Source organism: Pteropus medius, unplaced genomic scaffold (assembly GCF_902729225.1).
Source record: "Pteropus medius unplaced genomic scaffold, Ma_sr-lr_union100, whole genome shotgun sequence".
Taxonomy (NCBI): Eukaryota; Metazoa; Chordata; class Mammalia; order Chiroptera; family Pteropodidae; genus Pteropus; species Pteropus medius.
The window spans coordinates 15,544,764-15,555,728 of NW_024356249.1; the positions used below are offsets into that span (position 1 = coordinate 15,544,764).

The 10,965-nt window shown below is 37.2% G+C and overlaps 1 protein-coding gene across 1 annotated transcript in view; it reads left to right on the forward strand.

Annotated features, from left to right (window-relative positions):
• FAM3C (FAM3 metabolism regulating signaling molecule C) overlaps positions 1 to 3,970 on the forward strand; it is a 46,802-nt gene extending 42,832 nt beyond the window's left edge. Inside the window, exons 9-10 of the mRNA XM_039860845.1 lie at positions 1,114 to 1,240; positions 1,843 to 3,970. Of these exons, the coding sequence (XP_039716779.1) occupies positions 1,114 to 1,240; positions 1,843 to 1,932 (217 nt within the window). The 3' untranslated portion in view covers positions 1,933 to 3,970. The remainder of the gene's footprint in view (positions 1 to 1,113; positions 1,241 to 1,842) is intronic.
• The last annotated feature ends 6,995 nt before the right edge of the window (positions 3,971 to 10,965 follow it).

Consider the following 10,965-nt stretch of genomic DNA (forward strand, 5'->3'; position numbering starts at 1 on the left):
CTAATGATGTATGCATTTCTTTCCTGTTTTATGAAGCTTTTTTTTAAAAAAGAAAAACATAAATTATCCCATTTATCCTTGAGTTAGTTAAATGAGAACTGTCGTATCCAGTATTTTTTTCATTAATACATTAAAGGAGCTAACTGACATTAGCATGTGATATGTCAAAGAACTTGCCTGTGGGATAAATAAGCACCTTCCTGACTGACCTTCTGGCTGATATAAACAACTTACTACCAAATAGCTGCACAGGTGGCCGTGAGTTATCTTTTGTTCTTTTTCTTTTTTTTTTAGCTCCACTGAATTTCCTTCCCCTTTTGAGACAGAGGAGACATGGAGAATCACTCAACATTAGGATGACAACCTACACAAAATACCTTGACGGCACCTTTCATTTAGCTATTTCCCTAGCATTTGGCTTTTGTCACTGTCCTTCCTCCTGCTGGGAGGTACTTAGCTGCTGTTTTCATTCTTTATTAAATAACCACTTGGCACTTATCACTTAAGGACAATTTATTTCCGTAGTCTCAAAATTCATTTTATTTTAAGTAAAAGATAGAATTAGGAACCTCTGTATTTCTATTAGCATTTACCTTTATTCAAATGAAATTTACGAAGGGTTTAGTGGAGATTCAAAGTGATTTTTAATTGTATAAAGATGTTGGTTGCTTAAGACCTTAAATTAGCCTGGAGAGTCATCTACTAACTGCAGTATCCTGTATTTATTTGATGGATGTAGTTGAAAGTTAGTTATTGTTGTGAAATGAAAACATGTAAAAGGTACTTCTTAATATAATAAACTTAAAATGATATGCTAGGTTTTATGTCTTTTGTCACTAAAGAATTCACATTGTAAGATATAAAAATGTTGAATCACTCTATTGTACACCTAAAATTAATATAACTAATATAATACTGTATACTGGCTATTCTTAAAAAATTCAAATAAGACTGGTACTCTGAAAACATTTCTGTATTCTTTTTTTATGTTCTCTTACTTAAGCCTACATATTCTCATTTTCGTCTCATGGTAAATATCCTAGGTAACTCAATATTACTTATATAACATAGAGTGCACTATGTTTATTGTATCATTCTTTTTCTTCCTCTAAGACTCAATGATGAGGCACGGCGGCTCATTGCTGAATTGGGGAGTACGTCCATTACCAGTCTTGGTTTTAGAGACAACTGGGTCTTCTGTGGTGGGAAAGGCATTAAGACAAAAAGCCCTTTTGAACAGGTTAGTGTCTTAGACTTCACTATTAATGGATAAAAGCAAATTGTATGAAAGCATATGGTACATATTCTTATCCCAGTTATCTGTAATTTAGATAAAGCAGACATTAAATATATTCATATATTTTTTATAAGTTCTTGGTAATCAATTATTTGAAGTAACATGGCAGTGGCTTAATTTCAAAGCTTAAAAATAGTCAAATTCTGCATGGGAATTTTTTTTCCTATATGACAGCGCATTGGCATATAATTGCTTTTATAATAAGCCTTTTAGGAAACATTGGTTATTAAAGATTTTAATTGAGTTTTTGATATAATAATCAATTAAGTTTGGAAATACTTCAGAACTTAGTAGAATGTAAACTTTTTGGCTAAAAAATGATCCTTTAATAAACATCTGCAGTGTTTTGTTATTTTATCTATTATTTGAAAGTCTGCCACTACATGCCAGTCCCGAAGCTTTCTCATTTAATATCTTGAACCATCATTTATATGAATTCATTGTTGACATGAGTGTTAGCGAAATGAGCGCACTAAAGCATGTTGTCGCAGATAAGCAGTCCACCAAGGTTTTTGAAATCGTATACTATTATTGTGTTCCAACAGCACATAAAGAACAATAAGGACACAAACAAATATGAAGGCTGGCCTGAAGTTGTAGAAATGGAAGGATGCATCCCCCAGAAGCAAGACTGACGTGGAGAAAATTGAAGGACATGCACTTTCACTATTAATGGGACAGCTACAATAGCGAAACTACATGTAAATATTTTAAAAGCATGCAGCCATCTCAGTGTGTGCATGAGCATTCTCTTTTGATATCAGGATTATTTATTGGTAACGTAAATAGATGTCTTTGTAAATAGTCGTCATAATGAGGAAATCATTGAACCATTTCTAAGCACATTTCTCTAATAGTAAAATGTTTAGTCTGCTATGGAAATGACATCTTGTAATTCCAAAAGCATACTTGTGGATAACTCAACAGATCATGAAAAATAATTGATATATATACTGGTTGCTGTGAAACTCTATCATGGAATAATATGGATTTGAGGGAGGAGACTTTGTTTTCTTTTATATATATATATTGCTTTTTGATGATAGTAGCTTTTAAAGATATTTGGCTAGGTGTGTATGTAATGTCACTTTACAGTCCAACTCTCCTTATGTACCTCTTTTCTTAGTCTTTATCTTTCCCAATAAACCAAGAAATAAAATTATATGAAAACCTATATCAGATATGTGAAAAGCACAACAAATTTTTTTTTAATGTATACAGTAAAAAGTAAACATAAATGTAGGTGGCTTTCAGGACTATAGCTTGCTGGATTTTTGTGTTAGTAACATGAGTAAGTCGATTCTGTATAAGCTACTTAGAGTGAGGGCACAGGTGGCAACTCCATAGAACTGGGGAAGTGGGCCAGTCCCTTTCCAACCGAGTTGGTCATTCAGGACAGCTGTGTCAGTATATTTAGAGAAATACTGGCATAGATTTTCCTTATTTGTTATCAGCATGACAGAGTGGTTTGGAAAGAGGCATGCTTTTAATATCATAATAATTTTGATTTGTAAACCAAGAAATTAATTTTGTATTTACCTTATTTAACTTCATACTACCAGTTTTTGCCTAAAGATATATATTAAATACTTGAAAAGATCTAATTATTGAATGGACTGATAACATTTAAAAATAATTTTGGTGCAAAATGATTTCATACCCAATTCTATGTAAAAATATAAGAGATCTAACTTTTTCGTTAACTTTAGATGTTTACTAAATGACTCAAGTTTTTACTTTAAAAAAATTTTTAGGCCATTAAATACTTAACTATATATGAAATAGAAACTGGAACACAGAGAAATTTAATGATCTAACTTCTATCCACAATGAAAGGCAGGACTTAAATTTTGAATCTAAATTTTAGATAACTTGTATAAAACAACTAAAAGCAGTATTTTTTATTTTGTTACAAACCAAGCTGGAAGCTATTCAGCTGTTTCTTAAATATAAATGAGCTTTGGGGTACTGTTTATTTCCTCCAACTCAGTATAATTCATGATTAAATGCACCTTACAAGTTTAAACAATTTTTGTAAACTTTTCAGATTTTGGTGCTTATATGCTAAATCACATGCAGCATGTACATTTTGGCATTTAAAACACTTCCCTCAATTCTGTAAATTAAAAGAATAGGAGTTTTACAGTTCCAGAGATTGTGAAATAAATGTTGCATTTTTTTTTAAAAAAAATGAAGACATGCTTGGTTTTGCATTGTGAATTTTTTCGTATTGTCCGGCAGGGTGATATACCTACAGAACTTCTCATTAAGGTCTGTCAAACATTTATTGTCCTGCCTAACATGCACAATTTAAGTCATTTCTGTGGTTAAACATACTGGTATCCTCAGGATGTATCTTAACATGTATAGAATTTAAGTATCTAAATAGCAGGCCATTACTTTCAAGAAGACTGTAAAATGATAGCTTCGTGAAGGTGTATACAATGTCAGAAGAAGGGTAGAGATTGGTTCTGGAACTGCTGGGTGCGTTTGATCTTGTTTTGGTTCTGTCTTGTACAGATTGTGCCAACTTAACTTTGGAAGCAATAATTTTACTACATTTCATTTCCAGATATCTTTTAAAAAAATCAGCATTATACATGAAACAATGCTTATTTAATGTTAAGAATTTTATTAAAATCAAACTTGGCACTGACACTTTGGTACTTTAAATTGTGTTTAAGGACTTATTTTTTATTTGTAATCATAGGTGCTTTCCCAGAGCAAGTGTATTATAATATGCCTATTAAAATTAAACAAAGATAGGAAAATAAGTGATACTTGAGAAATTAAAGAAAAACTGAGCCAGAGTCTTTATATCCCTGACTTTAATTTGATTAAAGTAAAATTTATCATTGTTTTTTCTATATTTTATTGTGTTTTCAAATGAATCAGCTAATATTTTATAATTTTATGCTGGGTGAAGCTCAATGTGTTTAGCCTGTATTTCACTTTAACAGTTTATACAAATTATAAATAATTTGACCCCCCCCCCGCAAAGGGATGATCGTTTGGTTATCATTCCCCATTTTTAAATGAAAGGATGGGAAATATGCTGTTTCATTGGTGTAGCAATTAAAAGTAGAATAAATACTTTAGAATACTTTTAAAAATATGAAAAGAAAAAATTCTTGTGTTGATAAGGGAAAAGATTTGCTACTTAACCTCTTTCATTAGGCCTTAGACAGCAATAAGTACATGTAAACTAAGAGTTGTAGAAAAAAATACCAGATTTTACCTTTTCTAAAGCATTCATCAGAACAATTATTACTTTCTCTTCCCAGGATGACTATTCTGTCATATACTGGGATTTTCAGTGTTATATGCCAATGGCTAATTAATCTCCATTCCCCTCAAAGTACTGTCAATTTAACTAGGCCTGTCCTCTCCGACTGCTTGTCTCCCCCTCCCCCATCCCTTTTCTTCAGATTCCAGTCAAATTAAGGGTTAGATAGAGTGAAAAGCAGACCTGGTGTGGAAATGTCAGTCAGTTGCTAGGCAGGTAGAAGGGAGCAGCAAAGGATGCTGCAGGCGGCGTGGTGAAAGCCCATCCGAGAATTTAAGAACCTTTCACCCATCCAGTAACAGACAGATTACTGGAAGCAGCTCTGTTAAGGAAGTACTTTCAACACTAGGATGTCTCTTCTAGGAGGGCTCAGAAGGGAAAAGAGACTGGCCAGCCCTCTAGTTAGAGATAAAAGAGAGCTTTCTCTTGGGTTTGTTCCATGGGCAGTTTACAAGCAAACTTAACTCCGGGAAGACAACGCTCCCGGCACAGCTAGTTCATAGGTATGATTTCCTGCCATTACTGAACTCACTGTTCAGCTCCGCATGAAATATGCCTACTGCTGGAGTGCAGTGGATAGTAGAAGAACAAGTTGAGACTCAATCAATACAATATTTTCCCTTTTATTAGGGAAAATTGATTTGTGAACACGTAAGGTCCTAGTGTTCATATAATCAGCATGTATTTATTTCCCTTGATAGAGAAAAGGGGCCTAAAATATTTAAGAGACTAGAATTCTGTAATGAGGGGACAATACAGCATACTAGTTAAGAGGACAGACCTGCCTGAGTGTCTCTCCCACTGTCCGCTACATGAGGACCTTGACAAAGTCAATGCCCTCACCTGTAAAACAGGGACAATACTATGTGTTTGTGGTGACTAAAGTTCCTGGCACAAACTATTCATTAAATGCAACTACTAGTATTTCTGTTGTTGACTGTGTCTCTTACAGGCTAGTAATGTTTTAGCCCAAGAGAAAAGCTAAGTCAGTCCCTTTAGCTTTCCAATCTCATCATACCAAGTACTATAGTCTGAACGTTCCTGTCCTCCCCAAAGTCATATGTTGGAACCTAATCCCCAATGTGGTGGCATTAGGAGGTGGGGCCTTTGGGAGGTGATTAGGTCATGAGGGTGAATTAGGTCATGAATGGGATTAGCCCTTATACAACACACGCCTGAGAGTCCCCTTGCCTCTCTGCCATATGAGGACACAGCAAGAAGATAGACGTCTGTGAATCTGGAAGCGGCCCCTCGCTAGACACCCAATTTGCTGATACCTTGGTCTTGGACTTACCTGTCTCCAGAACTATAAGAAGTAAATTTCTGTTGTTTATAAGCCACCCAGTCTGTGGTGTTTTGTTATAGCAGCCTGAACGGTCTAAGACAACAAGCCTAGAGGGAACCCTTAAATGACGAGAGCAGTAAGGTTATAGGAGAGAATGCGGCTATTCATTCACCCGAGGTTCTCCTGGACCTCAAAGCCTTTGAGTATATACCACCTACCCTTCTACTCAATCCACACTGACACCAAACTACCTTTCATAAGCAGAAGTCAAGTTTTTGTGTATCTCCAGGCAGCTAATATTTCAAACGAGCACATGATCATATAGTTCTACTTGCTGGCCCACTGGTATGGGAAAGTCTGGGACTTCAGCCAGAGGTAGGGAGTGTTTTCTGATTCCTTCCTGTGGCCCCAGGCAGTTGAGGAGCCTCACAGGGGAACACTGGGCTGAAGCCCCAGTCTTGGAGAGCACAGAAATGTAGACCTCAATCCCTGTTCCTGGTAACCTAACTGGCCACCCAACGCCCACTGAAGGTAGGGTTGGGCAGCCATCCAGTCAGAGGAGATGCTGGGACCCAGCTGGCACCCCCTTGCACACCAGCATTTGCTTCTTGCTCAGAACCACCAGCAGGGTTGCCTGGGCAAGAGAGGAATCTTGATCAGGAATCTGGAAACAGTTTTTACTTTCTGGGATCAACACTTTAATAACAGTAAGTCTGTTGTTTGAAATTTATGCATTTAACTTTCAAACATGTTTTCAGCAATGCACTATGCATTCAAATGCAGCCCAGCTTTGTCCAGGTTCTGTTACTGCTGCTTGGATGGGACATGATTAGATGAACAAGCTCAGTACCGGGGCCAGTAAATTCCCTGCCAAGTCTTAGCCTTCTGTGTCACCATTGGAATGAAACGGCCACTTAGGAAATTGACTTTAGTATACCTCTGTGTACTGGGAGGCTGATTAGAGAAGTACTGTGTGCTTTACTTGACAAGAGCAGAAATGAACTTCAAGGAGACTGTCTCTCAAGTCCAATCTCCAAGTGTAGGAGAGATTTAAAAGCGAATGATGCTGAGAGCTATAGTCAAAATATGTTCAGGTCGTGGAGTAAGCAGAAAGTAATCCTTAAGAGTTGTAGTTCTCATGGGTAGCCCCTGGGTGGAAGAAGTGGGAGAGTCACAGGTGAGAATTCCTTAGGCGTAAGGAAGGGGCACTGGATCTTAGTTCCCATGGGCCCCTTATCAAGGGGGTGCAGCCTGCCTTAAATGACTTCCTGTTCTCCTGTAGGGAGAAGACCTGAGGTTAAGATCAGCAAATGAGCTTCTACCTCCACTCCTATAGAAATCTGAAATTTTTGACCTGGGAATGAGGTTGAAAGCCAATTCTTGTGGAACTGTTAATATCTTACAAAGAAGGTGTTAAAATCCTACTATTGAATACTCTGGAGGAGGTTCCCTAGAATTCTACAGTGCTGGGCATGTGGGACATGGGCGCAGTTACAGGAGTTGGGGCAGTTGAAATTTTGAGATTGTGTTCCTATACTTAGTCAACAAATTTTAAAGTGCACTTTCTCAAGAAATAATATATTAGGCATTTGGGGGAAAAATGTTCAAGCCAGCAGAGAAGAGAATGCCTCATTCTGAATAGTGAAATTTATCTTTCAGCTTGTAAAATCATTGAGCCTACACCTATTAAATAGGGGACATGTTAAAGAGAATTTATCACATTCATTTCTTCAGTTTTCCCATTTTGCTATTGTGCCATATTCTATTTCTTGCCTTGCATAGAGAGAGCCTTGTGAGGAGCAAAAATTAGTTGTTTGCCAGGGAATTTGAGATGAAGCAATTACAATGAATGGGACTTTAAACTTACACAATGTTATGTGTCAATTAGGCGTCAATAAAGTTGAAAAAAAAGTACAAAAGAAATGACAAAAAAAAATTTAAAGAGCTTATTTTAAAAGAAAAGTAGGGATTATATTCTAGAAACAAATAGGTAATTACTGATTTACATTTTGTATGTTTATACCTTTTCTTGGTTTATAAAGAGATCTAGATGTATTTAAATGTATGGTTAGATTTGGTGGTATTTCTCTTTTACCTAAGATTAATTAGGGGCTACAAGGGGCCACCCTTCCTTTTTCTCGGCTAAACAAGGCCGGTGGATATATGGGCCACTGTCACGGGTGTTTGGTTGTTAGTAATATGCAGAAGGGAAGGCTGTTGGTCTACGTAGGGGTGAATCACTCCAAGGGTTCAGACTGGCAGTTTGACAGAGGGAAACAGGCAGCCCTGTAACCATTACTCTTTCTGATTTTCCAATTCTCACACACGAATCAGATGCTTTGCCTTATTCTGCAAATTAAAAAGTCACACATGAAACTTTAGTTTGTGTCGACTCAGTCCACATTATTACTCGCCCTTTACAGCTGATGGGAGAGGCTGCTTTTTTAGCACGATTTTGTTTCAGGAGTTTTTATCGTGCAAAACATCTCTAGTGGTTTTTCTTTGGATGCGAATGTAAACCATTACCAGTGGTAAATTTCATCCATCTATTAAAAATAACACCTTATGTAACAATTGGCTGTAAGCACAGCAATAAAAAGGATGTAAGTATTTATTTTATGTCCCACTAAATTAGTTTGATCTATACCCCTAGTCATTTCCTTTTGGAATGATTGTTAGGCTCTTGCAGAATCCAACTGTTAGCCGCATTGGGATCTAAAATAGCAGGCAACTGAAAGCATTTTGAGCCTCAAAATCAAGCGGCAGTGTATTTAATTATATTTCATGGCAAATTCTAAGGTCTCCACTCTCTCATCACTTTGCTCCTGCTCCTCGACCAAGTTTATATAACCAAAACCATGAAGCAACATCCTGTAATTTTCATTATATTTACAAATCCCCCAAACTCTTTAAATGCATACTGTGAACTCAGTGTATTGACTATTTTATGCTGTGAGAGGCATATGATAGCTAAGGGCACAGACTCTGAAGCCAGTCCATTCCGAGATGTCGAGCTAGTTATTTAACTGTTGCTGTGTCTGTTTCTTCATGTGTAAAATGATGACCACAATAATGGGACTACTCTGAGAGATTATTTTGAGGACTAAGTATGTATTTACATATAATTTACTTAGAACAATACCTAGTACACAGTAAGTGCTACTACCTAAGTGTTTACTAATAGCATTTTCTTTTTCAAAGGAAATGAGTCCTTGGTGTGCCACTATGTCCCTTTTCATGCTTTGCCACATGCATTTGTCCTTCTCAGTTTACCTCATCATCCCACTCCAAGAAATGTTATGATTTATCACATCTGGTCTATAGTGAAACTGAAATAAATTTTTTAAAAATCAAGGCTCTCAGCCAACTTTCCTTACGAAAAGCTTGTCTTGAGGAGTATTCATGGTTCCCAAGCGAATGATTTGAATTTTTCTCCCCTCAAGTCAGCTAAGTGGATTATAGTGTTCTGGATAAATAACCAACTGGCTCCATAAGGTTGGTTTAATTCTTCAGGCTTTGATGGCCTTTGGGAGGTGGTGCAAAAAGTATCAGCAACTCACCAAATTGCCTATAAATAAATATTTTGATGGAAACCTTTTCTGGTTCCACATTTTAAACTAAGTAAAACCAAACATATCAGTACTGGCAGTTCTTCAGAAAATTAAAGTGTGTTTCTGAAATATTTACTATTGATATCATATGGTTACAAAAGCTGCAAAATAAGGCCATAGCATCTAACTTATGTAATTAAAATCCATTGTTACTTAGTATAACTAGCATAATTTCTTTAAAAACAAAGACAAAACAGCTATCAATTCAGATCGTGAATAAGGAAATAATGCTATTGTTTATATACAAACAAAATGTTTTTAATGTTGTGTCAAGTAGTACTATCAGGGAAATGCTTTAATTAGACAACTTTCTTATCCAGAGATTACAGATAATGCTATTCGATATGTTTGTCTTGATTTCATTTCAGACAAACATCATTGGCTCTAACCATTGCCTCTCTTAGGTAGTTTCAAATTTACAAAGAAGTTGAACTCCTAGGTCGAAAATTAACACTCTAAACTACCTCCCTCCTCCTCTCCCCCACTTAACATCATAAATGGTGTTAAAACAAGTCAAGGCACTTTGTATCTCCAGAGCTTTGTCTGGCTGTGAGCCTAATCCATGTGATCCCATGGAAAGCTATTTCCTCAACACATCACTAGATCTGAGGATCTAATGTCCGTGCTGCCTGGCATAGAGGTCCCTTTCATGGTCACATAACGCCCTTTTTTTCTCTCTCTCTCTATGGACTCACCCCTTTCCAATTCTCAAGCTATGTAGGTTTAGCTGGAATAAACACCACCGTCCGTGCCCTGCATGGGTCTTGATTACCTTAAGATGATCAGTGTGTTTATCATCCAACTCCAACCTCAGTGGCCCACTGTGATTGGCTGAGCGATGAGGATACAACCAATCAGAACCAATGATGACCTTTGCTGAGGATTCTGAAAAACAAGTTTTCCCTCCTGTGTAAGCAACCAAAATATAAAAACAAAAACAAAACAAATTCCCCTTTTCCTTAGAATTGGGACTCTCTCTTGTCTTAGAATGAGGTCTAGAAGGGAGGTGTGGTAGTTTCGTTGATAAGAAAAACAGCCTGAAGTTGCTTTTTGTGGGGGAGGGCGGTGGAGGCGGGTGGCACAGCACCCTGTGGAGCCCGACTTACAAGACAATGCCGCAGAAGCCAGCCTGGTAGGCTGGAAATGGAGATCTGTGCCCTGCGAACATAGTGTGAGCTTCGGGATCAAGCTTCGCTTGAAGCGGTCACAACTCTGGACTTTTGAGTTACCAAGTTAATGCATTTCCTTTACTGTTTGTCAGTCTGGGTTGCGTTTTCCGTTACTTGCAAAACAAGGAGCCCTAAACAATGTAGGTAAAATAGCCTATACTGGATAGGACGTCTGGACCCCAGAACCTGTACTCCCAGGAACACCAAGGTGCTACTTCTACCACGATGAGGAGTGAGAAGGAAATGAACCAAAGCCAAGTTGTCAGCCGGTAAAACAGGTGAGAAATTCAACGATGGCTTCCATGGTGATGTCAGGG